This window comes from Phaenicophaeus curvirostris, chromosome 20 (genome assembly GCF_032191515.1).
Source record: "Phaenicophaeus curvirostris isolate KB17595 chromosome 20, BPBGC_Pcur_1.0, whole genome shotgun sequence".
Lineage (NCBI taxonomy): Eukaryota > Metazoa > Chordata > Aves > Cuculiformes > Cuculidae > Phaenicophaeus > Phaenicophaeus curvirostris.
The window spans coordinates 10,395,952-10,423,433 of NC_091411.1; the positions used below are offsets into that span (position 1 = coordinate 10,395,952).

The window sequence follows — 27,482 nt, forward strand, 5'->3', positions numbered from 1 at the left end:
GTCCGGACCCGCGGCCAGGTGAGGGGCCTTCCCGCGCGCGGCAGGTCCCCCGCCATGTCCGGCCGGCCGGGCCCTCACGGGGCTCCGCGCTCCCCCGGGGCCTTCGACCTCGAGGCGGAGCGGGAGCGGATCCGGCGGGAGATCGAGGAGCTGGAGCGGAGCCTCGGGGCCGGCGGGGCCGTGTCCGACTGCAGCCTCAGCTCCGGTACGCGCCCCCTCACGGTGCCGCCGCGGTGAATCCCTCATTCCCCCACCCCGCGCCCTCAGGCCCGCGGGTCTCGCCTGAGGGGACGGGGCCAGGTTGGATGGGCCTTGGAGCCCCTGATCCAGTGGGAGGTGTCCCTGCCCTTGGCAGGGAGTGGAACTGGATGGACTTTAAGCTCCCTTCTCAACCCGAACTGTTCTGTGATTCTATCAAACGCCTTCAGGTTATGCCAGGTTAAAATCAGAAATCAAGAAAAAATTCTTCACTGAAAGGGTTTTCAGGCACTGGAATAGCTGCACAGGGCGGTGGTGGCATCACCATCCCCCGTGGTGTTTAAAAGATAGGTAGATGAGGTGTTCGGGGATGGTTTAGTAGTGGACAGGTACAGTTGGACTCAATGATCTCAAAGGTCTTTTCCAAACAAATAATTCCATGATTCCATGAGCTGCTCCATTTCATGGCATGCTCGTGCCTCTTAGAATTGACTTTTCAAAGCGAAGAGAGGATGGCAGTAGCTGGGGTGGCTGTGGCTCTCCTGACTCTCAGAGTTGCTTCTTCTGCCTGTGTTTTGATCGTGCAAGGTCAAGTAATGTGTCAGAACTCTGCAGCCACGATGAATGCAAACCTACATTTTGCTGAAGAGTGTGGAAGGGCCATAAGGTGCTTAACAAAGTGTGTGGGTTCTCTTGGGTTGGAGTGTTCACCTGGCTGCCTGCATTTGCCACAATGTGTGGGACCAAAATGCGGCTGGGTTGTTGCTGTAGTTAGCAGCAGCTACTCGATTCCTGCTCTTAATGCAAAAGAATGCACACGTGGAATACAACTACTGTTTTTACTTGACAGTATTTGCAGTATCCAAAACCTCTCATGGTTGTGTCCGAGACACTATCCGGAGCTTTATCCTATATGCTCTAGTTGAAAAGTCTTTGTTTATGAAGTTTGCTCTTTTTAACCCACTAGCAGTCAGCATTTTTGTGTTTTTGTTGTCCAACAGATGATGGTGAAGATGATGACTCCGATTCTCATGGTGAAATGGTAACCATTTTCTCTTTAAGTTTACCTTTCTGTCTGTCTGTTGAAGGGAGCAGGAGGAAGGGGAATTTCACTCTGTTCTGAGGAAATCTAGGCAGCTGGCTTGACTTCATAGCTCAGGGAGGATTAATAACAGACCTGGGGGTTTAGTTATTCCTGTCCCCCCCTTCATTTTTGTTATTTCCTTTTTGCCCCCTCTTTCCTTTTCACTCTTTCCTTCCGTCTTCCTCCTTAAGTACCATATTTGCTTCAGGAAATTGAAAGAGAAGATGACAGCAGTGACGATGACGTTGAAAGTCTGCCACAGGACCCAGAAACATGTCTGCAGATGAACCTTGTGTACCAGGAGATTATCCAGGAAAAGCTTGAGGAAGTGGAGCTGCTTCTTGCACAAAATAGAGAGCAGCAGGTAAGCAAAACCGGAGTGAAGTATTTATTGCTTTGCTATTCTGGGCTGCCATTTGCCACCTTCCCCTGCCCATCAAGCCCAGTTAAACTTTCCAGGACATTCTTAGTCTATCACTGGTGCCAGTGGAATCGGCTGATTTACAATCTGGTGCTGCCTGTTTGAACCATTCCTGGAATTTTCGTGGTGGTTCAGCCACTGCTCTCTGAAATTCGAGGATTTGAAGAAAACACTGATACTGTTTAATTCTCGTATTGCAGAAAGAAATCACGTCTGAGCTCAGTGGTCCAAAAGTAGCAAAGGCAGGCGATGGCAGAAATCTACCAGCAAATATATTTTTGGGTCATTTTATGAAGCCATACTTCAAGGATAAAACAACAGGAATTGTGAGTAATTATAAGTAGGTTACGCACCAACACCTCCTTCAATGATAGATTTAAATTGTAACTGTTAAAACTGTGTTACAGCTGTAAATGTCACTCCTTGGATTGAAACCTCCTTTTCCTCACTTTCTGCTGGCTTACCCTCTTCTGGAAATGCTTGTTCAACCCTTGTCTGGCTGTGACATATGAAAGTGTGTTCAGAGTGGCATTGCAGCTGCGGGGCACTTGAACATTCCTGTTTTCGACTTAGCTTTGATTGTTTGTCTTTGTCTCCATGGTCCAGTCCCATGCTGTTTAAAATACTTGTTGAGATCTCGTTGTCTTTGAAATGGAGGCCTGGCTCTGAGCTGAGAATCTGCCATATAACCATGGACAAACTTATTTGTGTGACGTATCTATTTGTATTTGTTTTCTGATGAGCCAGTGCTCATAGAGGTAACTTAGCAGCTTGAATGTGACAGTTTGCACAAGTTTGAGTTCCCAGCCTTTTCTGTAGCAGCTCGTGCCAGAGTTTGAAGAAGAAAGGGCGTTTTTATTGTGCACCTGACACCTCCAATGTATCTAACCCTTCTAATCCTCATTAGGGCCCCCCTCCCAATGAAGATGCCAAGGAAAAAGCAGCTCAGGGCATAAAATCATTCGAACAACTGCTTTCAACAAAGTGTAAGTAACAAATGTATACATTCATGGTTATTTCCCCTCCATTTGCAGTTAAATATTTGCATATAAACATTATCTCATACTTGACTCCAAAGTACTTTAACAGGGGTATTGAAAGCAGGAGGTCTCTCCTTTTCTTGGCAGTGGTTTTGCACTAATGTCTGAATTCTCGATTTCCTTGTTTGGTTTAGGGAAAAGCCGAGAGAAGATGTTATTGCAGAAATCAATAATAAGTGACCGCTTGCAGCGCCTGCTTCAGCCGAAGTTAATGAAGTAAGTACCATGCAAAAATCTTCTTTCTCCTGAGAATGTTTGTATGAAGGAAGGAGAGGATGCATGTGGAGATTCTGAAATAATCAAGAGGTTACAGCATCTGGCTTGGATTGGGAATGCTTGTTGATTGTTTTGTGGATGTCTGACAGGTGGAGAGGTTTTGTTTTGTATTGTGGTATTTTATAGCTGTTTCTTCCCATTGGTGCAGTGGCATAACTTAAAATGGTCTATAGGGCCTGCAGCCAAAATTATGATATTTAGCAAATCATAAGTGTGTCCAGCAAGAGATTTCTGTGCCTGGAGCTGATATGATTTTTGTTGCTGTTGCAGTGACCATTAGTTCTCTCTGTAAACACCAAAATGATTAATCTGAGACCTGTTCCGGTCAGTAATTTGAATTGAAGGGGCAAAAATAAAGTAATGAGTGTGCCATGTGGGAAAACCTGGAAGAACAGCAGTTTTGTGTAGTGTGGAAATAAACTTGAAGGATGGTGCTGATGGGGAGACTATCTTTGCCACTGACCTAATTTCCATCCAGTCACATTAAGTAATGATATAATCGTCTTTGAACAGGATGAGTTATTGGAATCAGAAACTGGAAAAAGTCAAGACTGACATGGAGAAGCAGGTCTTGGAAAAGCAAATCAAAGAAGTGGAGCAAGAAATAGAGGAAATTAAGTGAGAAGTCTTCTTTTGTATTCTTGGTGAAAATGAAAGTCTCTTCCTGGAGTTTGCCTCCTAAAATTCCCTCCTTACTCAAGTACTTCTTGATATGAAATCTGGAAAAAGCTTTATTTGTGTTGGATTGCAAACATTAAGTGCAGTTCAAACTCTTTAGAGCTCTCATCTCCACAGTTCTTTACTAAGAATTGTGTTCTGGGTCTTTATATAAAAATGTAGTGTTTGCACCCAATATAGAGGTACAAGTTTAAATAGTTCTTGATTTAGCAACAAGGAAGCAGAGGGCTCAGTAGTTCTGAGCTTTTGCTTTTTGTCATATCTGGAGCAATGTATTTTGCTGTTGCATTAGTCATTTCTTCTGCTAAACTGACATCATCTTGTAGGGGACTGTTTTTCAAGGAAAAACATTGTTTTGGGCAAAGTTACTGTGTTACAGAGCCCAATGCTTCAAGTCAGTAAGTGTTTGGTTCTTGTGGAGGTCAATAACAGGTGGGAGGAGTGAGATGAAGTGAGATCAGGAAGACAGAGTGACTGTTTAGTTAACTATTTAATGTAGTTTTTTCTTTCTCTTTGTACCTTCTGCTTTAGCCGACTTCCAGAAAGTGACTTGATAGGAAACAGATTTGATGAGCACGACTGGGAGAAAATTTCAAACATCCACGTAAGTTGGAAGATCAGCAGTTCTGTTACCTCTGATATGTGTCCTTTCTCTTGAGAGTGACCTGACCTGGTCTGGCTTGCGTCCACTACTCCTGTCACGCATTTCTTGAGGCCAACTTATATGATCCAGCTAGTTAAACTGGATGATTTAATTCTGGAAAACAGAGCAGCAATAAGACATATCTGGAATGTAAAATACATTCCTTGTATCGGTTTTCCTGTCTGCCCATGTGTTTCAGTCCCAGCTACAAAACAAAACGCGTTTTTGCTGTTTCTTTTAGTTTGATGGACAACGTAGTTCAGAAGAACTGAAGAAGTTCTGGCAAAATTGGGAGCATCCAAGCATCAACAAAAAGGAATGGACTGAGGAGGAAATAGAGAAGCTAAAGAAGATAGCTGCTAAACACAGTTACCTGGACTGGCAGACGATAGCCCAGGAGCTGGGGGTAAGGTCTTTAAGCTGAGACACAAAGGGGTGACGAGTCAGTAATTCAGCCTCATGTCAGTTTTCAGAAAACTACATTAGTGTTATTGTGTTGCTAATTAATGCTTATTAAAGCATTCAAGTACAGTACCAAAAAACTTAGTACTTTCGCTTTTCGCTCTTGCTTTTTGTTCTCATAAATAACCAGTTATCTGCCTATCTCTGTTTTTGTTGTATTAAGACAAACAGGACTCCTTTCCAGTGCTTGCAGAAGTATCAAATCAATCTAAATAAAGATTTGAAGAGGAAAGAGTGGACCAAAGATGAGGATCAGATGCTTTTAGAGCTTGTTCAAGAGATGAGAGTAGGAAATCATATTCCATACAAGAAAAGTAAGTGACCTACAAGTGGAAGTGCCTTTCATTCACCTGTAATTCTTTTGTTTTCATTCTCTCAGTCTTATGTCTGTCGTGTATGTTGTGCTCTTTCATTTCTTGTTGTGTACCATTATTTAGGTATTTAAGCTGAGATTTAAATACTTCTTATTGCTATTCACTGTTTGAAAGTGTTACGGTTACAACGTATGTAAAGAAAGAATTACAGTTGACAACAGACTTTGAAATCCACCTTTGTGTTTCTAGTTGCTTATTACATGGAAGGAAGAGATTCTGCTCAGCTGATTTACCGATGGACAAAGAGCGTGGACCCCAGCTTGAAGAAAGGGCCCTGGACACCAGAGGAAGATGCTGTAAGCTCTCTTCTCTGATGCCTAGAATTGCAGGGTGTAGAAAGTGGGAATTTTAAGCTGTTTTAAGCTGTCTTGGACCAAGACAGGCAATTTACAAGTCAAGAGGGGTCTTCTCTGCAGAGAAATAAAATGCAACTGCTTCTGTCTTAGGTCTCTTAGGATTATTACTGATGAGAATTTCAACTCTTGCTTTGTCTGATTAATGCAGATGCTGTTGGCTGCAGTTAAGAAATACGGAGCTCGTGACTGGTATAAAATTCGGACAGAGGTGCCAGGGAGGAGTGATGCTCAGTGTAGAGATCGGTAGGTATGCTAAATGGATGATTCTGTAAAAAGTGGTTATAGTTTATATTTGGTTGCTGCCATTGTCTCCACGTAACTCTGCATCTGTAGTTACAGAAGGCAGAAAGCTGAAACTGAATTTAACAGAGGAGAGGGCATTGTTGCCTATGGAGTGCAACTTCCTCAGTATAGTTCCTGTGGGTTGGCAGAAACTGGAAAACCTGTTGTTCAAAATCAAGCAAAGGGGTCATTAAACATGAATAAGTGCATGTGAGGAGGGAAGGTTTTCACCCACGTATCGTCTGTGTGTCTGTGAAAATGATCTCTTCAGTGACTTCCTGTGACTGCACAGCAGTAAGGAGGTACTGGGCAATTTTCAGCCTTGGACCCAGCTTCAGGACTCAGAGTACGGCATGTTCTAATTTCAGTGACCTGTTTTACAGCTGCTTGTTTGTAACTTTTACTCATGTGGCCTGATATTTTTCAGAACAAAGCAATAGTAGCTGTGCTGTATTAAGGGAGTAGGGATAGGAACTTTCAGAAAAAAGAAAAGATCTGATCAGGAATGCTGTTTTGGTTCAGCCTCAGAGCGTGTGGTGATGATCAGAACTCTATCCTCAGGACTGAATGTTCCTTACTTTCATGTTTTCATTTTGAAGGTACTTAAAAGCATTGCACTGTGATGTAAAGAAAGGCAAGTGGAGTTTAGAGGAAGAAGAGCAGCTGGTTGAATTGGTTCAAAAGCATGGCCTGGGTAAGTGTTTCTGTAGCTCACTTGGTGTATCACTTGGGTTTTCTCCTTTAATATATTAAGGCCTGCGGCTGATACGAGCAGGGTCTGCTTTGTGCTGATGATTGCAGCTTTCCTTATGTTTTGTAGTCCCTTTCTGGAAACGTGGTTGTTGAGGGATTGTGTAGTACAGGGTTCCCTAGCTGTGTTAGCAAAGCATCAGTGCTATGATAGTCTAGAGGGGTGAGTTCCCCTCTAAACAGCCTGTGAAAGAGATCTCGTTTTCTCTAAGACACCGTCCCTTAACAAACAGAAGCTTTTCAGCCTGTAGTTTAAGCTTTCTTCGAAGTGCTCTCCTTCTGCTGCAAGGGAGCATGTGGTTCTTTAAGGGTTTTCATCACTGGCTCACTTGTTGTAGTTACTAACGAGCTGAATGTATAGGCTTGCAAATCTGATGGAAGAACACAAATGAGTATTAAGGCTTTGGGATGTATTCGTTTGTCTCTTACACAAGGAAACATGTAATATGTGTGCAATGATCTACACTGAAAGGGCCCATCACTCAGCCTGTTGCATTAATAGTTGTGATCTACTCTGCATCCTCTTCAGGTCACTGGAGTAAAATAGCTTCTGAATTGACACATCGGACTGGCTCCCAGTGTCTAAGCAAGTGGAAACTCATGATTGGGTCTAAGGTATTGTGCAAAATCCTGCCATGTCACAGTCCCATCTCTTTAATTAAGATTCTCTAAACTCTAAGTGAAATCCTGTGAAATCAATACAAAAATTGTCATTGATTTCACACAGTCAAGACCTTGTCTTGGATGTTCATGGTCTTAATTTTTTTGATGTGTTACAGCAGCCTTAGTTCTGGGGATCTGAAGCTAGTTTGCTGTGTACTTCTATACTATCCGAAATTTCTTTACTGCCTTAAAATGTTTGTAGGACAGAAAAACATAGGTTTTCATGTATTTACCTTGTAAGTTGCCAGTTTTGGTACCAGGTGCTCCAGAAATTCTGGCCACTTAAGATGATGTTAGAGTCTTGTTTCTATTGGCAAAGATCTGTCCTGGAGGAGGGTTCATGGAAACCCAAATGTGTTGACATGAGACAACTGTAATTATTTGTACTTCCACGCACACCAGTTCTCAATGGAAACTTGTTTCTATGCTTAGCTTTTTCTTTGCATACCTAAACCAACAAAAACCTGTGTCCAAAGGCAACTGTCAAGTGTACTGGGTGTTTTAGTCCCAGCAGAAGTAAAGCAGAACTATCCATCTTTTTTAACTTGCTGATTTGAGAGATTTACAAGTCAGGTGTGAACACTGGCTAAATGTTGTCTGTGGGTTTTTTTGACTGAGAAGAAAAGATCTAGGTCAACAAAACACCAACACGTGGAAGAGAGTTCCAGCTCTTCAGAGAGCAGCAGTGAAGACGAAGAACTGGACTTATCAGACAGTTCAGAGGAGGAGACGACAAGCAAGGAGGAGTGTGCGCTTCCCAGCATTGATTTGTGGATACCAACACAGACAAATACACAGGAGTCAAGCAAAGGAAGATACCAAGCTCCATCCCTTTTCTCTCCTGTGAGTGCTGACGTGAACCCCAATAGCAGTGAATTTCTGAGTGCAACACGTGATGGAGACAAGGATAAATCGTCAGAAGTGAACACCCTCCTGAGGGGCATTGCCCGTCCACATTCAACGGACATCACTGTAAAGAACCCCGTAGAAGTAATAAACAAAGTGAGTCCTGGGGTTCTCCGTCTGGTTTTGATGGGAGTGAAACTTGGATCAGAAGTGACTGGGAACTGCGGGGTCAGTCACACTGGTAACAAGTTTGTAGATTACAGAAGTGGTGCATTCTGAAGGGTGAGATACTTTCCCTTTTATCTTTCCTTGTATGCTTTTGTTTTAAGGCTTCCAGGTGTGGAAAACAAGTGCTGTGGGTTTCCGTGGAGGATGTGAGAAGAATATTAAGGCATAACACGTGCCTGCAGAGGAAACTTGTAAGTGCCTCTTCTGTCTTGTCTGCTGTTGTGATGGGAGCACTGTTGGGCTCTGTTAGTGGGAAATGCTTTTTGGTGGGATTGCAAATCTTCTTGCGCTGTAGTCCCAAGAGGAAAAGCTTTTTTTTATAACTGTTCCCTGAATAGTTTGTTCTGTGATTAATTATGGTAGAACCTTCCTAACTGGAGCATTAATTATGTATTTGTTCATGCGCAACAATCGAAGATACTACAATCTTCTGCCACTGTTTTAAGAAAGATGTCTGGCATGAGTACATCTGGTGGCCAGAAGCTTCCAGGGCTGAAGAACACCACGGAGAAAACTTATCGTCAAGAGAGAGAGCGTTGGAGAAGAATGAACCTCGACAGAAAGCTGCTCATGGCAGTGACACCTTGGGTGGGCAACGTACTACTGCCTTGCACCTTGCAAACTGGGAAGATGGCTTTTCATCAAACAAAAGGTAGTGGTGACTAGTCAGGGATAGTGCTCTCCTGCTTTTTTTCCCCTGCTTTCTGACACCTTGGGAGTGACTGCCCAGCTGATTGTGATGTTGGACTTTTTCCCTAGCTCTTTCTGTTCAAGAGAAGATGAAGTCGATCAGTCTCACAAGCACCCCACTCTTCACACTGTTCATTCAGGTAGGTTTTCCTGTCTTACTAGCGTTATCTGCTTCCAGACAACAGTAATCTGTAATTCTGTATTGGATTTTTAAATAAATGGTATATCTTTGTTCTTCAAACTAATGATCTAATTACTGGATTGATCTGGCCTCATGGCTTGAGAGTGATACTTCTTAAATAAGTCCTGCAACCGAAATCTCACACTGTCAGGATTTTTTCTGTAAGTGTAAAAGCATCTCCAGAGCTTTGCATGTGGAGCCTCTCCCACCCATCTTGTCTTGTCACTGGCTCGACCAGAACATTTTTGTTGTCAATCAAATGTTAATGCAATTCTCAACTTGCAGCTCTTTCAGATCGATACCAATGGCTGCATGAAGATTATTCGTGAGAGGAGTCTACGGCAGTCAGAGAATGCAAAAAGGCCTCAGCAGGTATTGCACATGCTCTGTTTCTAAGCTTTTCCCTCTGAACCTTGACTAAAGTAGAGATTTTTCATTGCGTGTGGCCAGTGGTGCTCTTGATGTGTGTCTGTTACTGGTTTGTTTTGATTCAGAAGCATAGTAGAATGCATAGGATGCTGGCAGATGTGGGTTTGATCCGCATCTGTGCTGTTTTAATGATCTTCAGATATCGCAGAAGTATAATTTAATATAATTTTTTTGGCAGGCTTCTCAAAGTACGGAGACTTCTTCAGGTACCTACCAGAACATTTATTTTTATGATGTCCGAGAACTTTCACTTAATTCATCACCGTTACATTAATGACCAGTTTAACTGAAGGAGAACTTTTGGAACAGAACTACATTATCATGCTCATTTTTGCTAGCTCTTGGATTTTCAGTTAATGGCTAAATGTGTTACCCTTTGGTAAGGACTTGGAAAAACCTGCAGGGCTGGGGGACCAGTGGCACTGGGCTGCCAGGTCTGTAGACGATTGCTGTTGTACTTTTCTTCGACAAGGTGCTGCCTGAAGAGAACATGCTGGGTCTAACCAAAACCCATTTGTTGTTCTCATCCTGCAAAGTGCCTGTGTCGTGCTGACCAGCGCAATTCCTGATGTGTGGTGTTAAGCTGCATTCACAGCCCATCTTGGATGTCTGGGGAAAATTATGTTATTACTGAACGAGTGGTCAGCTTGCTGCATCCGAGTTCTGAAGGATGCGGCTTGATAACAGTGACTCTAGTGTTGTAGGAGCTCTCACAAACAGGAATTTTGCTGCTTTCTCTGCAGGGTGTTTGCTTAAATAGCTCAGGAATGGCTTGTGAAAATGCTGTTCAATCTTTTTAATTTATTTTTATTTCGTTTCCACTCCTCTCTAGGCAATTCCCCACAATCTTGCACTCAAAGGAACTCCCAAAGGGGCATACCAAGGAATGCTGTCAGGAGACCTGTTGCCTTAAAAGCAAGGGAGGCTTCTGCTGCTGTCTCAAAGAGCGTCGCTCCTGCCACTCAGGGAGCTCTTCCAGCGCAAGGGCAAAGGCAAAAGCCTAAAACTGTCTCAGAATTACTGAGAGAGAAGCGGCTGAGAGAATCTCGGGCTAAGAAGGCTGTGCAGAGCACGGTACTTGTTGCTCCACAGGTGCTGGTTTCAGGGCCTCTGATAATCCAGCCTCCACCACAGCAAATCATTCCTTCTGCAAAAGCAGGGAGCAAACCTGCAGCAGGTGTTTGTGCAGGTAGCCAAGTGCAGTGTGCGCCAGCGCCATTGCCGGCACACACTTCTCTTGCAGGTTCAACTACCGCTGTTGTGCTTCAAAACCATTCCTCGTCAGTGCCAGAAACTGGGGAAAGCCCTGGTTCCTCACGAGGGACAGAACTGCAGACCAATAAGGAACTAAAAGAGCAGGCTTCGGAAAGTGGCCCTGAAGGAAGGGTTTTTCCAGGCATGAATCCAGCTACAGCAGAGAAGGCCTCAAATTCAGGAGAGTGCAATGGTCAGGTCCTTGCTGGAACCTCAGCTTCAGTAGTGTTGCAAAACCAAGCTTTTGTGCCACAACAAATTACAGTAGTGCCTGTTGGCATCGAGTCTGGCACCAACAAATTGTCTCTTTCCGCACCGATTGCCTGTGAGATGAATAGTAAGGGGCCACAACAGAGGCCGGTCAACCTATTGCCTGCGCTTGTAACTCCACAAACTGGTTCTCATTTGATTGCCAACAGCATATTGCCGTTCACATGGGTTGTAACACCGCAAGCGTTGCTCCCCACTGCCGTACAGACACTGGTGGGTGTTCCCCAAGGACTGCCGGCTGCTGCTGTGGGAAGTCAGTGTCAGACAGCTGTGACGTCCAGTGGCAACGTGTCTGGCTTATCTGTGCCTCCAGTATCGGCTGCAGCAAATACACCTCACCCCAGCAGTGCAGAGACAAAAGCACCAAGCACCCAGTTGGCAGAAGGAATTCCTGTGGGAAAGACAGCTCTCTCTTCCACGATTCCCTTCCCTGTGACCTCAGCGAGTCCTGGGTGCACCACATCCAGTGTTTCTTCTGCAATGCCTGTGTGTCCAGGTGGCTTCTCCAAGGTTTCTGACTCCTCTGCAGCTCAGACAGCTCTTCCAGCTGACGCACCAGCCCTGCGTGCTGAGCTGAGGCCTCAGGGACAGCAACCCGCAAGCACTCCAGGCTCTGATTCCCAATGTGTGTCGAGTCTCTCCAGCTTGGGAAAGAGCTGTGATTCCATTACAACGAACGGATCATCTTCAAATCCAAGTGTTGCCAGAGAGGGAATTGTATTCCATCCAGGAGATCCAGTTCCTCATAACAGTGTCCCAGGGAACACAGATTGCTTTGCTGCACAAGTGTTGAAAAATAGACCTGTTGCCTCCAAGCCACCGATTACGCAGCCTGCTGACAACCCGCCCCAGCCAACCACTTCCAGTGCAGAAAAGAATCCACTTGACTTCAGCCTGATTTCCCTTGAAGATGAGGAGCTGGTGAAGGAGTGGTTGAGTGGGAAACATGGTGTCCAGGTACCATCACTGCAAACCAGGCTGCCTTATTTGCCACCTTTTCTGTGCAATATAAAAACCCTCTCGAAGCTACTTTTGCAGAAGGCAGCTCTGGAAGAGCGAGCGGCATCTCTGCTGCCTTCTGATGCCAGTCGCAATGAGGGCACTGGGGTTGATTTGAATGCTATCAGAGAACTGGTGGAGCAGAAACTTGGTGATAACCCTGCTTACCTCCTTCTGAAAGCCAGATTCCTAGCAGCCTTTACGCTCCCAGCTGTACTGGCAACTCTGCCTCCTCCAAAAGTGGCGACAACTCTGTCAGCCAGCAGGAAGCAATTTGAAGAGAGTGACGAAGAGGAGTGGCAGAGTGAGAAGGAAGCATCTGAGGAAGAAAGTTGTGGGAATGAATTAACAGGGGCAGGGTTAGATTGGACAGTTGGTGATGAGCCTGGAGACAAAGATGCTGATTTACTAAATCAGGTAAGACAGAGGTACTGGGGACTAAAACCAGAAAGTTACCGACAGATAAATACCACACTGGAACGCAGGGAGAAACCTTACTGTATTTAAGTGTAGCAGAAATGCCAGTGTCTGCTGAGGGTTTCACTCTGAAAACTTTGGGGTGTTTTGTGCTTGCTGTGACATTGGAAGTAGAACGTTGTTGGCCCATGGCTAATTCTGAAGGAAGATGGGTTTGGAAATCTGAACTCCCTAAAATAAAAAGAAGGCTGAAGGAGTTCTTTAGCAATTGCGCTGGATCTCATGGTGCTGATAGTCTTTCTGCTTATGTTGCAGGGCATGGGAGCTGAGGAGATGGCTGCACAATCTGTCTTGGACTCCTGCTCTGATGTGGTTGATTCCAGTGCTCCTCAAATCAGGAGAAGTACCCGCTTCAGGAAAAGGAGGAGGATATGAGAGAAAATATGTTAGTAGCTACTCTATCAATATTCTCTTTCTTGCCTGAGAAGAGAACCTGAAAAGCATTTGTCTGGGGTACAGCTTAAACAGTGAATTGTGACCCTAGCAGAGGACAGAAGCGCACTGACTTGTTCCCCTGGGAAACAAAGTGCTGCAGTCACCCGTTAATCATTGACTAAGGATGATAGTTTGACTTTTTTGGGGAAAAGTTGATGTCTGTCTGGTAAAATTGTGTGCAAAGTCATGAAGTTTACACATTTGGCAGCAATTTAGCCCACGCTACTCCCTGCTGATATTATACGTACTTGGTAGCACTCTACAGGCTTGGCTGCTAGAATGAGACCAGTTTAATCATACAGGGTCATAATTTGTGGAACAGGAAAGCCTGGGCAGCTACTGCTGAAGAGAGGGGTTCGTGTGTGTGAGTGCTGAACGCTTGCAGCAGAAACCAAAGCAAATCCCTGCTGGAGGTTCCAGCGGGTTTGTAGTAACTCGGATTTGTCTTTAACCCTTTACCTTTAAATGACTTTTTTGGTGGGGGTTTCCCCTTGCATGGCATCATTTCTCTACGTTTGTAACAGGGCAGCTTCTGTAGGGCACACATGTGATGCCTTCCTGTCTGTTGAAGCCTTTGGTGAAAGAGACCAAATGCACATGAACGATGCTTGATTTGCATGGTTGCCAGATGAGACTCGTGGGTTTTATTCTTTAAAGTTGGTTTTAGAAGCTCCAAACTGACAGCTTCCCTATAAAAATGCTGTGACTGATAGGAGCTGCGTGTGCTTTGTTACAGGAGTCGCTGGGATGACGTCTGCCTTCCTACACGGCAGTAGGAGGTGCTCTTTGCACTATTCACTTTTGATGCTTCAAACAAACCAATGGACCTGGGGAAGAGAGGGAAATGGCTGGACTGGTTTTCCCATCGCTTAGCAAAGTGGCATCGTTAGGCGAGTTGCAAATAATTAAACAAAAAGCCTGGAGGGAAGTCTTTCAGCCCCAGACCAATTCTGTTCTCTTCCAAATTAGCATCTCCCTATGGGGCAAGATAGCTGGAGGTGTGGGGAAGCCAGCCGGGATGGTTATTTATTTCCTTTTTGTGTTAGCCCCTATTTATGTGAATGGTTATCCATGTTCAGAGTAAGTCGTTCATCGGATATTCTTTTTAGTGCTGTGACAGTGGTTTTGCTTGACAGCTGACTGACTGAAAGCTGCTGAATGAGCAGCAGATTAATTTTGTATCAAAATGAGTCTTAAGTATTTGTTGAAATATAGATGTTTTATTTTTCTCACTTAAAAATTACTGATGTCTTCTGTGTTTTTCTTCTGGTAAACAGCACTTTTAATAATGTGTGTATGAGTGTGATTGCTAATGAGAAAAATGAAGTTTGCAAGTTGTGTGAAAACCAGGGACAATGTGGAAAATGAATATGCATGTGGCTAAAACTGCAGGGTGAATTAGGCTTGGATTCTTTCTTGATTCTTCCACAGCCTGCCCCATGCAGCCATCTGCAAATCACTAACAGAAGCTTGTTTCATCATTCATAAAACAGCGGTTTCTGTCTTACAGAGAGATGTGAGGCTGTCTGAGTCAAAGCTGATAGAATCCATCAGGAAAGTGCTATGGAAAGCTTGGTTCTGCTACATGGGCTAAGCTTCCCGAGAGGGGGTAGTGGTGAGTTTAGAGCTCTGTGAGGCAGAGCTGGGCTCAGGGGGCAGTGGGTACCAGTGTTGCTTTAGTTGGTTGAAAAGATGTGATGGAGCAAAAGGAATAATTCTGAAATGGCTTTCCTCTTGCAGTGTTGTCCGTTCTCCGTAAGCCAGCATAGATAACGCTTTTCCAAAAGCCAGTATTTCCAAGAAAGTCATGTGACAGAAGCTCTGCCATACAATTCTGTGTGCTGTTCACCACGGTGCTGTTACCATGAGGCACTGGTAGTGAACAGGTTTTGTGTTCTAAATGATTGTTGTCCTTTGCAAACACTGCTCAAGAGATGCCCCTGTAATCCTACTGCTTGTGGAAAAACTCTGTAAAGCAGCATCTGTCTATTGTTTTTCAGGATTAAATTGATCTGTTACTACAGAACCAAACCTCTCGAGGCTAGATTGGTTAATTAGCAGACATGCTGATTATCTTAAGTGAGAGAATCACTGATAGGAGTACTGTATCTTTTTTTAGTGTATAGCTAATTTAATGCTTAACAAGAACCACAAGCTCATAGAATCTCTGAACATCTCTGCCCTGCTCCTGATGATAACATGGAGAAACTCTCCAGAAACTTAGAAAGCAGAACAAAGAGGAGAGTGGGAAGCTAATATGAAAATGTGTCATGCTACCATGGTATCGGAGTGTGTACGTTCTCGAGATCTTTTTAAAATACACTGTTAGTGAGTTCTTGTTGCAGCTACAGCTCTAGGACTGTGGGAAGGCAGGAAGGCAGGCAAAGGTATGATGTTGATGCTTAACTACTTGCTGTGCTGCTCCTTTAATTATTGTTAGAGCCACAGCCTGTAATTTGGGAATCGTGGGTTATGTTCCCTGCTTTGCCAAGACTTGAATCCCTTTCCTTCAAAATACTGAGTTGTCTAATTATGCATGAAGCTTAAGGACATCCAAAATTAGAGACATCATTATAGAAATCATCCTTTTCAGCTGAACTCTAAACCAAGAGAGTTGTTGCTGCCACCTGCTTTCCTCTGTAAAGATGTTATGTTAACTGCTGAAGGGCCACTTGAAGAGCCTCCTTTTTTCTGACTCTGGCTTTTGTCCCCTGAGATCAGATGGACAGACCTACGCCTGTGACCTTCGCTCTTTTTGGTCTTTCTGACCTCTGCACAAAGAAACTTTCTGGACCCTAGCTGATGTTTCAGTGGTACAGATTGGAAAACAAAACCCGCATGAGTCTAAAATCACTGCACGTGTGATGCTGCTGACTCGCCATTTGACCAGCATTTTTCCTCCTCCCCCATCACCCTTTCTGGCTTCCTGTTTTTTTGGGTTTTTTTAAAATCTTTTTTTTTTTTTTCTTTTTCCCTTCCCTTTCCCGTCGCAGGGTATAGCTGAGTAGTTCCCCCTTTTTTCTCATTTCTCAGACCAGTTTTGCTCCTGGAATGGTCTTTGCTCTAGCCCTGATATAAAAGGGAGGCTGCTTCCAAAACAAGTTTTCTCAGAGACAGGACACAGATGAGATTGCTAGACCAGGAGCAGAGACAAGGAGGCGTTTGATTGCACAGGCTCAGGTTGGTCCATGTAACGCAGAATAGCTTCTATTAATAGGGGAATATGTTTTATTTTACAGCTCTGAGGTAAGAATGTGGTGTTTATCCACAGGGGGACGCATTTCTTGTGATCTGCTGGGGCTGGTTTGGTGTCAGGCAGAGCAGAGCATTTTCTCTATAATAAGTAACAACTAGTTCTTTGACAGTCCAGCTCATTAAAGTTAGCTGAGAGTAGAACGTATAACAAGTATGTGCTGAAGGTGTTTGGAGTCTTTCTTTGAGCTGGAACGGGAAAACAGTGAAGGTCTGAGATGACCTTGGAGAGAGATGGACTCCTGCTATTCTAGGAGCGTTAGAGTCTGCTTGTTTGTTTTCTGGATTTGTTTTTTCAGTACAGGACATCGCTGCTCGCTAATGCTTCTCACTCAGCAGCATGATTGAAGAAGATAATGATGAGACATGTTGGAACAACCTTGAGAGCTTCCGGGTGAAGCTGATCTCTGTGATAGATCCTTCTCGTATAACACCCTACCTGCGCCAGTGCAAAGTGATCAGCCACGATGATGAGGAACAAGTTCTTAACGACCCCAGCCTGGTCATGCGCAAGCGGAAGGCAGGTGGGTGAGGCACAGCCTTCAGCTCTGTGGATGCTCTGGGCCTGGAGGGGTGCGTTGTTTCCAGGCTACCATCTGCCTGTGTTGGATTCCAGGGACTTCAATCCGCATTTGGAGAAAGCGGAACACTTTTTAAATTTTAGAAATGGGTAAAGAGATAACTAAATGAATCGAATATCTTTGTTGCTGTTATTTCAGGTGCTCTTCTGGATATTCTTCAGCGAACAGGACACAAGGGCTTTGAGGCGTTTATGGAGAGTCTGGAGCTTTATTATCCACAACTGTATAAGAAAATCACTGGCAAGGAGCCCAGCAGGGTTTTTTCTATGATTATAGGTAATGTCTGTGTTCTGAAAAACCAGCTTGCTCTTTGTTGTTGCTGTGCAAGTTAAGGGGAGGGATTCACCTCTGCTTTTGCCTCTCCCCAGCTTTGGTGAGCAGGGTCGAGGGCATTCCCTGGCTTGTTCCCTGTGTGCTTTGGGTTCTGGCAAGAATGGCCCTGCTGTCTGGTGCCACAGGCTGGACCTGGGAGGGTGGAGTAGGAAGCAGAAGGTTAGAGTCTTCCTTCTTGCCTGTTCTGTCAGTGACACTGATGCAGAGAGGTGCTGGGCTGGGGTAAAACAGCACGGATAATAGGATAACACGTGTCTTCAGGGTTTGCGTGCTTGTGCGTGGCATGTGGTGATCTCGAGCTAAGTGGGTGGGAACCTGTGCTGTTCGGGGAGCAGACAGGGCAGCTCTGGCTGATGCCTGCCCACCAAACAGACACCGCTGGGGAATCCGGCCTCAGCCAGCTCCTGATGAATGAGATCATGAAGCTGCAGAGCACCGTGCAGGAGGAGCGGCGCAAAGCCCAGGAGCTCACCATGTGGCTGCACAGCAAAGAGGACACAATCCGAGAGATGTGGGTGAGGGACAGCCTGCTCCGCAAGCACCAAGAGCGGGCACAGAAGATGAAGGAGGAGAGGGACAGCCTGAGCAAGGAGCTGCGGAAGTGCAAGGATGAGAACTACAACCTGGCAATGAGCTACGCCAAACTGAGCGAGGAGAAGAGCGCTGCCCTCATGAAGAACCGGGACCTCATCCTAGAGGTCAGTCACCCTTTTCTCAGGCTTTCCCCTTCTTACCCGATCCCTGGAAGGCTGAGCTGTGCCTCAGACTTGTCTTTGTCCAGGATGGTCTGGAGCAGTCCAGCATGCAGTACTTAGCGTCTTCTGGTGGTCCCTACCTCAGCCCATGTGTTACAAGTTGTGCTGTGAAGAATTAACAGTCTTCCTTTTGTTCAAGACTGGGCCCTGTCACAAGAGCAGTACAACACAAGTAGTAAAACGAGAGGAAGTGGCCTCAAGTTGCACCAGGGGAGGTTTAGATTGGATTAGGAAAAATTTCTTTACTGAAAGACTGCTGAAGCACTGGCAGAGGCTGCCCAGGGCTGTGGTGGAGTCACCATCCCTGGAGGGGTTCAAAAACTGTGTAAACATGACACTTGGGGACATGGTTTAGTAGTCACAGTGGTGTTGGTCTGACAGATCTACTGGATGAGCGTAGAGGTCTTTTCCAACCTTAATGATTCTCTCATTTAGTGTAAGAGCTATACAACAGGACTCTGGTCCCCAGAGCACCAAACATCCCGAGGAAAACAAAGCTGGGAAGGAATTTGTCCCGTGTTTGTTTGGGAAATGGAGAGAAAACTGCTTTTGCAGGCGAGAGTTTTCTCCTTCTTGCTGATGAGCTCTGAACCTTCTTGTAGATTGATCACCTGAAGCACAGCCTCATGAAGGCTGAGGACGACTGCAAACTGGAGCGTAAGCACACCATGAAACTGAAACACGCCATCGAGCAGCACCCGAGCCATGAGGTGATGTGGGAGATCCAGCAGGAGAAGGAGTTGCTGTTGGCCAAGAATCAGGAGCTGGAGAACACTCTCCAGGTTGGTGAGGGTGGTTGGAAATGGACTCCTTAGAAGTGATTATTTGCAGTAACCAGGGCAGCGATGGGGCTGCGCTGAAGGTTGTGTGGGTCAGCTGTGGCCTTGTTCTCCCAAGTCAAATAGACACTGTGGGGAGGGAGTGAATATGGGGTTAGATGGTTCTTTATCTCACTTTTTCATTTGTCCAGCAGGTTGCCAGGGAACAGAATTTGGAGAAGAGCTTCTCCGATGAGGTTCTGGAGCATGACTGTAGCCAGATACTAGAAGAACGCCGGGAGCTGATGAACACCATTTACAGCCTTCGCAAAGAGCTGCGGCGAGCAGAGGTGCTCCGAGAAAAAGTACGTGATGCACTGCAAACTCCTGCTAAGGGTCAGTGGGTAAGACAGGCAAGTGACACACCTGCAGCGTTTTGCCTGTGGAACAGAGGAGCTGCTCAGCAGCAATCCTTGCTGCTCCTCCTCTGGTGTCTGTGTTGTAGTTTGAAAAAGGCACACTAAGATTTTAGATTAATTTAGCATTGATGGTTAATGGTTAATTGCTGAGAGAGTTGGGGTTGTCCAGCTTATAGAAAAGGCTCCAGGGAGACCTTAGAACAGCTTCCAGTACTGAAAGGGGCTCCAGGAAAGCTGAGGAGGGGCTCTTGATCAGGGATAGGACAAGGGGGAATGGTTCTAAGCTGAAAGAGGGGAGATATAGGTGAGATCTTAGGAAGAAATGTGAGGGTGCGGAGGCCCTGGCCTATGTTGCCCAGAGCAGTGGTGGCTGCTCCATCCCTGGAGGTGTTCAAGGCCAGGTTGGCTGGGGCTTTGAGCAACCAGATGCAGTGGGAGATGTCTCTGCCCATGGTGGGGTGCGGGGGTTGGAACTGGATAACTTTTAGTGTCCCTCCCAGCCCAAACCATTCTATGATTAGCAATCCATCCTGGAGGGTGATGGAAGGTTTTATCGTGATTGATGGCTCAGGTACACAGAAGTCCATCAAGTCCTTCTAGTCATGTTGACCAACGTTCTGGTTGGCCTTGCTACAGCTGGACAGTCTGGCTGAACTTTGGCCTTGTGTCTAGGTCTGGCCATCGCAATCTGTGTCACAGAGCAGACGTGAGAGTCCAGCTCAGGCTCTGCCCACAAGCAGGGTGTCTTTGACCTTGTCTCAACAGGATGCAGAGGAAAAAGAGATGCTTGAACTACAGTGCACGTCTTTGAGGAAGGACGCCCAGATGTATAAAAAAAGGATCGAAGCTGTCTTGCAGCAAATGGAGGAAGTGGCTTCAGAAAGAGACCAGGTGATGAAATGTTTCTTTTGGAGCTGCTGCTAATCCCTGCTTCTCTGCTTGAAGTGGGCAGATACTGTAATCCTGAATTCACTGCTGTGTGAAACACCAGGACGTATTGTCCCTCACACTAGGCGCTCCTGACCCGAGAACAGTTCCATATGCAGTACTCCAAGAACCTGGTTGAGAGGGACGCTTACCGCAAGCAGATTCGAGAGCTGAGGGAGCGATGCGATGAGATGCAACTGCAGCTCTTCCAAAAGGAGAGTCAGTTACTAGCTACTGAAGCCAAGCTAAAAAGATTGCAACTGGAGCTTCCTACCCCGGTATGCCTGCAGTGCTGTCAGCTGTGTGAGGGGTGAGGAAGCAGAGTGTGGGGCCAGAGAGTGACTGTTCCAAGACCTTTGCTCCTAATCAGTTTGAATTTGTGCAGTGTGAGGACAGGCTGATGAAAGAACTTGGGTTGTTCAGCCTGGAGAAGAGAAGGGTCTGAGGAGACTTTAGAGCAGCTTCCAGCACTGAAATGGGTTAGCGGAAAGCTGGGGAGAGGCTCTTGATCAGGGAGTGCAGAGATAGGATGAGGGGGAATGGTTTTAAGCTGACAGAGGGGATGAGATTTTAGGCAGAAATGTTTTCCTGTGAGGGTGGGGAGGCCCTGGCATGGGTTGCCCTGGGACGTCATGGCTGCTCCATTCCTGGAGGTGTTCAAGGCCAGGCTGGATGAGGTTCTGAGCAACCAGATCCAGTGGGAGGTGTCCCTGCCCATGGCAGGGAGTGGGACTGGATGGGCTTTAAGATCTCTTCCAACCCAAACCCTTCGATGATTCAATGAAATAAGATGCACAGGGGCTTTTCTTTGTGTGGCATCTCGTGTAGTTTCTTCAAGTGGTCAGACAGGAGTGTAGGAGGGAGGAAGTCCACACTTCTCTGTTTTCTGGAGCTCTTAGTCTCCTGTGTGTTCACTTCCTACCACTTCCTTGCTTTTGAGGAAAGACTTAATGTATACTGGCTTTATTTCAGACCTCTGACCTGGATGATACCTCCTCCAGAGATTCCCAGGAGGTGAGTCAGGTGCCGTGTTTACCTTTTACTTTCTTCTGGGATGGTTTAAAATTCCTTACCCTAAGTAACAGCAGGTTTCAATCCATGGCTCAGGCTCATTTCAGGGGTATCAAATAGCACAGAGACAGAAAACCAGATAAGAAATGGAATCTCCATGTGTCATGAGATTTCTAAGTGTAGGACACAGTTATGGCATTAGTCAGCAAGATTTGATGAGCCTGAGCAAATCAGGAGAACTGAATCATTTTGAGTTACTTCCAGTTGTCTCTTTTGTGGGAGAACAGGCCAAACTTAGTGTTACCCTGGGGACATCCGTAGTAAAGGGTTTTTACTTAGTTGATAACTTCATGGTGGAGCTGATTGGCACATTATCTAGAGGCTAAAAGTATCAATGAGGCCAAAGGAACTGGATCTGCTCACGGAAGGTTAAATCATGAGTAGATCTGTAACTTCTGGCTCTGTCTCCTGTTTTGCTGACAGTGAGATGCACTGAGGATAGGTCGGTTCTACGCATGTCCTGTTTCTTATATTCCTCTACCTGTTTCCAGCTCCTGTGTGAGATGGAATAAGGGGCAGTTCTCATGTTCTTGCTTTTGTTTCTGTCTCATAGCTTACTCTGGATGGTCATCTTGATGAAGACACGCACCCAACTATAAGTAAGGCATTTTTTGGGAAATAGGGAGTAGAATTCTCAATAGAACGGTCCAGTGTTCCAAAGGGACAGAAAAAGCCATTCCTGGGCTTTATATTTAGTGAAGAACCGGTAGTCTGACTGGCGACTCCATGAGAGATGCTTTTCAGTGGTGTGTGCTGGGCACTCTAAAACCTCCTTAAAGTGACTCTGAGCAGGTACCCATAAATCAATGCCATTCCACCATCTTTCTCACCTATAAAAAGGAGAACAGTGAATACAGTAAAGCTCTTTTGAGAGAAAAAGCTCCCCAGGCTGTCTTTTTACTGCATGGTCTCTGACAGGGTCTTTCATACAGCTGAATGACCTGTGAAAAGTTCCATCATTAGACCATCTAAAACCTCCAGGCTTTTTTGAGGTAATCTATCTACGGAGTTTGTCCAAGGAAGATCACCTGGTGTCTTTTAGAAATAGCTCCTGGCTGGCTTCCCCCACCCCCCTCCTCTTACATTTGTGGCAGAGCTGAGAACAGAGCAAACACCCTTCCACTTCAGCTGGGCCATGTGGCTTTCTCCAGGGATCTTTCCCTACTCTCTTCCCTTTTACATTGCAGGCTACTTGCACAAAAGCAGAACTACGTAGTTTATGCTGTCACTGGTTTTGTTTCTGCTGCATCCCCAGTGGAAATGATTCAGCAGCGTGGAAAGGAATTGATAGGCTTTTCTAAGAACTTGAAATGCTCTTTCAAAATGTCTTGAGAAGGGAAGGAAAGGAAGAAGAAATTTTCTCCTTTGATCTCCTGGAAGATCTAAATGACCTTCTTATTCATTGAGATGGGAGACTCTTCACAAAAGCAAAACTACACAGATCCAAAAAGCCTTTTATTATTCTACTTTGCTCAGTTAAAAAAACGCATCACAATACCTGATCACTACAATGTGTTCTGATGTGAAGTGCCTTGATATGTACAACTTAGGCTGGCCAAAAAGGACAAATTATGGTTAAAATAATGATTAACATGATTTCTCGTGGTGGCGTCTAACATGATTGGGTTTTTAATGATATGAAGCAGAAGTGCTGCTTTGCAAAGGTTTGTTTTGCTCCCGCATAAGCAGAGACTAGAAAGGTGCTGTCTCCTTCTGAGCCTGATGGGGAACTCCATCACTCTCCACAAGACTTGGAGTTCAAGTGAAATGAGAAGTGACTCGTGCGTGGATCACAGGACAGACTGTCGAATGTTTTGAGTCTTAGTTTCAGTTCTGCTGTTGGCTCTGTAGTGCTGGGCAGCTGTTACATGACAGCTGCTGCTGTTTGACAGACTGGTGGAGGGAGAAGTTACTTTGCAATGGCAACTATGACTAAAGCTGTGATTTTTCCTTCTCTTAGAAAACTGCCCTGAAGGACAAAACCAGCAATTCAGCGCTCGAGAGAGCACTCTGCCTCCAAAGTCACCAAGTGTAAGAGAATCTTTGTGAGCTCTTCTTTACCACGGCTGGGGTTTGTGATCTTGAATGTCCTTGTTATTGATGAGTTTACCAGATTTGAGAAGCATGTAAGCCGCTATTGCTTTTCCAAAATATGAGCACCTTGGGCAGAATTCACCCTCCAAACAACGTGAACTCTGACCAGCACAACACTTGTGGTGGTTATTTCTCCATCTGTGACTAGAAACTTCTAATTACTTTCTGGCGTTATCTCTGAGTGGATGTTTTCTAGTTCAATTCTCTGCTCATATAGGTTCCGTTTTTTTTCTCTTCCATTTAAATGTCCGGTTCATATTTGTGTGCATTTTTTTCCAGTTCAAGCAGTGCACCTTAGCCAACGAGGAAGTAGCAGAAAAGGAGCGGAGGAGGATGAAGGACTGCTTTGAGCGTTACCAAAGGTCTGGATTGGTTCAGACATATCTGTGTGACTTAACTGATTAGCTTGTTGTATGGTTTTCTGTCCACGCCCTGGTTGAGACTCCTGGTTTAGTTCCAGAGGTAGCCAGGACAGCAATGACTGCATTTGCTCTGGACCACGTAGGTGGTTTCGCAGCAGGGAGGGTGCTCCAAAGAACGGCTGGTTTAATAGATTGGGTAGATTTCTCCCACGTGAGTGAAATCTGACGTTCACTGTCTGAGATGCTGCTGCCATTCAAGACCAAGCTCTAGCAGCTGTGAACGGGAGTAGATTTCCATCCTCTGTCCTCTTCAGCTGCTCTTATCTGAAGTCCTGTTCTCAAATGCCTGGTGTCTTTACTGATTGCTGCCAGGAGACCAATGGAAACCCTGTAAAACAGGGACCTTAGTTCAGCTGTTAGATAGAAGTGCTCCCTGTGGCACTGTAAACAACTCTACATCTTTTAAAGCTGAAACGTCTGGTCTTGTTTTCAGAAAAAGAGCAATGCGACGGGCACCCAAGGGTCGGCACCACGAGGCTGACTGGGAGAACACCACTGGCAGTGACAACACTGACACTGAGGGCTCCTGAGCCCAGGACACCAGACTGTGACCTCTGCGTTTCCTCTCCATGGGCTGCTTTGAGTTTGAAGCCATCTAAACAAACATTTAATGTTTATGACGGGACAGTGTTTTTTAGCTCTACGTTCCCCTGTCCATCTCTTTCTTGGAGATGCAGTGATGTGAGGGGTGTGCGGTCCACAAATAAAATATATTGCATTAAATATTTGTGGGCCTGAGATAGCATGCATGGTGCTTGCTTCATGCCCAACAGCACCTCTGCTGAGCTGCTCTTTATTAAAGCTCCTGCAGGGAGCCGGAGAATCATATAATCATGGAAAGGTTTGGGTCAAAAGGGACCTTAAAGATCATCCAGTTCCAACTCTATAGACTCCCTAGAACTTTTTCCTTTCTAGACTGAACAAGCCCACCTCTCTCGGCCTGTCCTCGTACAGGAGGTGCTTCAGCCCTCTGATCATCTTCTGGACTTGCTCCAAGAGATCCATGCTTTTTTCTGTGCCGAGGACTTTAGAGCTGAATGCAGGGCTGCAGGTGAGGTCTCGTGGGAGACACGTTTTGCTGTGAGGGGGAGAGGCCCAGGTTGCCCAGAGAAGCCGTGGCTGCCCCATCCCTGGAGGGGTTCCAGGCCAGGTTGGATGGGGCTTTGAGCCCTGATCCCGTGGGATGTGTCTCTGCCCATGGCAGGGGTGGCACTGGATGGACTTTGAGGTCCTTTCCAACCCAAACCCTTCTGTGATCACTGCCCTCACCCAACATGGCGGCTGCCCTCACCAAGCATGGCGGCGGCTGCCCTCACCAAGCATGGCGGCGGCCGCACCCAAGATGGCGGCTCCCGCCCTCAGCGCGCCTGCGCCTCCGCCATGGCGGTGCGGGGCCTGGTGCGGGGGCTGGCCGGGGCGCTGCTGGGCTCCTCAGGGCCGAGCGGGCCCCGCCGCCTCCCGCAGCCCCGCCGGCCGCTCTGCAGCGCCGCGCGATACGGCCTGGTGTACACCTGCAAGGTGCGGGGGGAGCGGGAGTGGGGGGGGGATCTCCCGGGGAGCTTGGAGGGACCTCAAAGCCCGTCCAGTCCCACCCCGCGTCACGACAGGGACACCTCCGCCTGGATCAGGGGCTCCAAGCCCCATCCAGGCTGGCCTTGAACCCCTCCAGGGATGGGGCAGCCACCCCTGCTCTGGGCAGCCTGGGCCAGTCCCTCTCCATTCTCATCGTGAAGAAATTCCTCCTTATGTCTACTCTAAATCTCCCTCTCTCAGTTTATACCCGTTCCCCCTCATCCTATCCCCACAAGCCTTTGTAAACAGTCCCTCCCCAGCTTTCTTGTAGCCCCCTCAGGCACTGGAAGCTGCTCTAAGATTTCAGAGACTTCTCCAGGCTGAACAAGCCCAGCTCTCTCAGCCTGTCCTCGTGTGGGAGGTTCTCCAGCCCTCAGATCATCCTTGTAGCCTCCTCTGGACCCGTTCCAACTGCTCCATCTCCTTCTTATGTTGAGGATCCCAGAGCTGAACACAATACACCAGATGAGGTCACACAAGAGAGGAATCGAGGGGCAGAATCCCCTCCCTCCCTGCTGGCCACGCTGATTTTGATGCATCCCAGGATCCCACTGGCCTGGGCAGCAAGCTCACATTGCTGGCTCATGTCAAACTTCTCATCAACCAGCTCCACCAAGTCCTCCTCCACAGGGCTGCTCTCAATCACGTCACGGGATGTCATCCCGAGGGACCTGGACAGGCTGGAGAAGTGGGTCTGTGTGAACCTCATGAGGGTCAACAAGGCCAAGTGCAGGGTCCTACACCTGGGTAGGGGCAATCACCGGTTTCAATAGAGGATGGGGGATGATATGATTGAGAAATGGAAGCTGAAGTCTCTGTGGTCATAAACCCTCTTTGTTTGCTTCATAGGTCTGCGAGACCCGCTCGGCAAAATCCATCTCGAAGCTGGCCTACCACAAGGGCGTGGTGATCGTGAAGTGCCCTGGCTGCGGGAACCACCACGTCATAGCTGATAACCTGGGCTGGTTCTCAGACCTGGAAGGCAAGAGGTGGGTGGGAAGGGGCTTTTGTCACTGCATCTTCCGGAGCCTGCATATTATTGCTTTGATTCTTTCAAAACATGGTTCAGAGAAAACCAGAGTATTTGCTGGGTGTAATTCTGTTTCACCCAATTTCTTACAGCATGCAAACAGGGTTTTATAATCTGTAACTTGACTATTGCTTCCTGGGATCCAAATTGATGGTGTAGATCTGCAGCAGCGGCTGTGTGACACGTCGACATCCTTGTTGGTGCCAGCACTAGCTGCCTGTGGGGTCCTTCTCCTCTCCCTCAGCCTTTCTCCATCACTGCTAGGTTTCCCTGACTATGCATTTCAAACGTGTAGACCCATCTGCTGCTGAATTTCAATGATATCTAACTCCCTGGGATACCTTTAAAAATTTCCATTTAGCCATTATTGCTAAATTATTGATCCTAATGGATGAAAATAGTCCCAGAAGGTTTGGGTGGTTTTATCTGCTTCCTAAACTCTTTATGGAGAAATACCGTGTTAATGCACGTGTGCGATTCACTGTGAAGTGTTAATTCTGAGAGCAAGTGTGAGAGACCGAGCTTGCGCTTGACTCTGGTCTGGCCTTTGCTGTGGTGTTACTGTTGGTTTTCATGTTGCTGTTAAGGAATATCGAGGAGATCCTGGCAGCCAAAGGGGAGAAGGTGAGACGTGTGGCTGGTGAGGAAGCCTTGGAACTGCTTCTGGAAGGCTCAGCAGATCCTGGGTCTCAAGGTCAGCCCACAGAGGGAGAAAGCGGGGAAGCCCTTCCAGAGACTGGCAGCAAGGGCCAGACCTGACAAACAGGATCTGTGATGGCAAGAGAGACTTTTAACCTTTATTCCCTGATTTCAGTGGTCTGTGTTTAAAATAAACCTGGGCATGGGTCTTTTTCTACTGTGTGTCTTTGACTTGCATAGTTTTGTCTTTGATCAAGCAAATGTTTTGAGAGCCAGAGTGCGGATATTTCTCCTGGTACTTGTTTTTATGACTTTTAGGCCGGTCTTAGTGCTTCAGTGATGTTGGAAGCCCTGCTTTGTTCTCTGCTGAGAAGAGAGCCATCAATTCTTTCTCTGTGTGCTTTGGCCTGGAGAGGTGCAGCTGGAGGCCTTCAGTGATGTCTCCTGGCCCAGGTGTTGTGGGGCAGCAGCCCATTGCAGAGCAGGAGGAGGTGCACCTGTGGCAGAGCAGAAGAGGCCTTTGGCACCACCTGAGGAGACTCCTCGACTCTGTGTGAGTTTGCAAAGCCACAATGGCCCTGGCAAGAGGGTCA

The 27,482-nt window shown here is 46.5% G+C and overlaps 3 protein-coding genes across 5 annotated transcripts; all 3 read left to right on the plus strand.

Moving 5' to 3' along the window:
* Positions 1–13: 13 nt before the first annotated feature.
* On the plus strand, positions 14–14,444 carry SNAPC4 (small nuclear RNA activating complex polypeptide 4). 2 transcript variants are annotated; one of them, XM_069873278.1, is made up of 23 exons: positions 14–205; positions 1,200–1,240; positions 1,491–1,646; positions 1,904–2,029; positions 2,611–2,689; positions 2,878–2,959; positions 3,533–3,637; positions 4,229–4,301; positions 4,582–4,746; positions 4,966–5,116; positions 5,366–5,472; positions 5,681–5,775; positions 6,414–6,508; positions 7,094–7,179; positions 7,849–8,229; positions 8,403–8,492; positions 8,719–8,953; positions 9,061–9,131; positions 9,458–9,544; positions 9,780–9,807; positions 10,434–12,541; positions 12,857–12,990; positions 13,773–14,444. In XM_069873278.1, exons 1-22 carry the CDS (start codon positions 55–57, stop codon positions 12,974–12,976), a joined length of 4,632 nt encoding a protein of 1,543 aa, XP_069729379.1. In that variant the 5' UTR covers positions 14–54; the 3' UTR covers positions 12,977–12,990; positions 13,773–14,444. The 2 variants fall into 2 exon arrangements, with proteins under 2 accessions (XP_069729379.1, XP_069729380.1); XM_069873279.1 differs by having other exon boundaries at positions 12,857–12,986.
* Positions 14,445–14,702: 258 nt separating this feature from the next.
* On the plus strand, positions 14,703–24,477 carry CARD9 (caspase recruitment domain family member 9). 2 transcript variants are annotated; one of them, XM_069873291.1, is made up of 13 exons: positions 14,703–16,216; positions 16,588–16,812; positions 17,008–17,145; positions 17,575–17,900; positions 18,560–18,739; positions 18,928–19,080; positions 19,900–20,025; positions 20,148–20,339; positions 21,034–21,075; positions 21,686–21,731; positions 23,093–23,163; positions 23,506–23,588; positions 24,082–24,477. In XM_069873291.1, the coding sequence occupies exons 2-13, from the start codon at positions 16,629–16,631 to the stop codon at positions 24,176–24,178; spliced, it is 1,638 nt and encodes a 545-aa protein (XP_069729392.1). In that variant the 5' UTR covers positions 14,703–16,216; positions 16,588–16,628; the 3' UTR covers positions 24,179–24,477. The 2 variants fall into 2 exon arrangements, with proteins under 2 accessions (XP_069729392.1, XP_069729393.1); XM_069873292.1 differs by having other exon boundaries at positions 14,703–16,812; positions 18,931–19,080; positions 24,082–24,475.
* A 530-nt stretch (positions 24,478–25,007) lies between these two features.
* DNLZ (DNL-type zinc finger) lies at positions 25,008–27,111 on the plus strand. The gene is made up of 3 exons (XM_069873293.1): positions 25,008–25,166; positions 26,070–26,209; positions 26,838–27,111. The coding sequence occupies exons 1-3, from the start codon at positions 25,029–25,031 to the stop codon at positions 27,007–27,009; spliced, it is 450 nt and encodes a 149-aa protein (XP_069729394.1). The 5' UTR covers positions 25,008–25,028; the 3' UTR covers positions 27,010–27,111.
* The last annotated feature ends 371 nt before the right edge of the window (positions 27,112–27,482 follow it).

Bases quoted from the DNA above. Each gene is read 5' to 3' on its own strand.
- DNLZ (XM_069873293.1), top strand. From the start codon at position 25,029: ATGGCGGTGCGGGGCCTGGTGCGGGGGCTGGCCGGGGCGCTGCTGGGC. The intron at 25,167-26,069 runs GTGCGGGGGGAG...TTTGCTTCATAG, and splicing joins GCCTGGTGTACACCTGCAAG to GTCTGCGAGACCCGCTCGGC. The intron at 26,210-26,837 runs GTGGGTGGGAAG...GTTGCTGTTAAG, and splicing joins TCAGACCTGGAAGGCAAGAG to GAATATCGAGGAGATCCTGG.
- CARD9 (XM_069873291.1), top strand. From the start codon at position 16,629: ATGATTGAAGAAGATAATGATGAGACATGTTGGAACAACCTTGAGAGC. The intron at 20,340-21,033 runs GTATGCCTGCAG...GCTTTATTTCAG, and splicing joins AACTGGAGCTTCCTACCCCG to ACCTCTGACCTGGATGATAC. The intron at 21,076-21,685 runs GTGAGTCAGGTG...TCTGTCTCATAG, and splicing joins CCTCCAGAGATTCCCAGGAG to CTTACTCTGGATGGTCATCT.
- SNAPC4 (XM_069873278.1), top strand. From the start codon at position 55: ATGTCCGGCCGGCCGGGCCCTCACGGGGCTCCGCGCTCCCCCGGGGCC. The intron at 5,776-6,413 runs GTAGGTATGCTA...TTCATTTTGAAG, and splicing joins GATGCTCAGTGTAGAGATCG to GTACTTAAAAGCATTGCACT. The intron at 8,954-9,060 runs GTAGTGGTGACT...CTTTTTCCCTAG, and splicing joins GGCTTTTCATCAAACAAAAG to CTCTTTCTGTTCAAGAGAAG.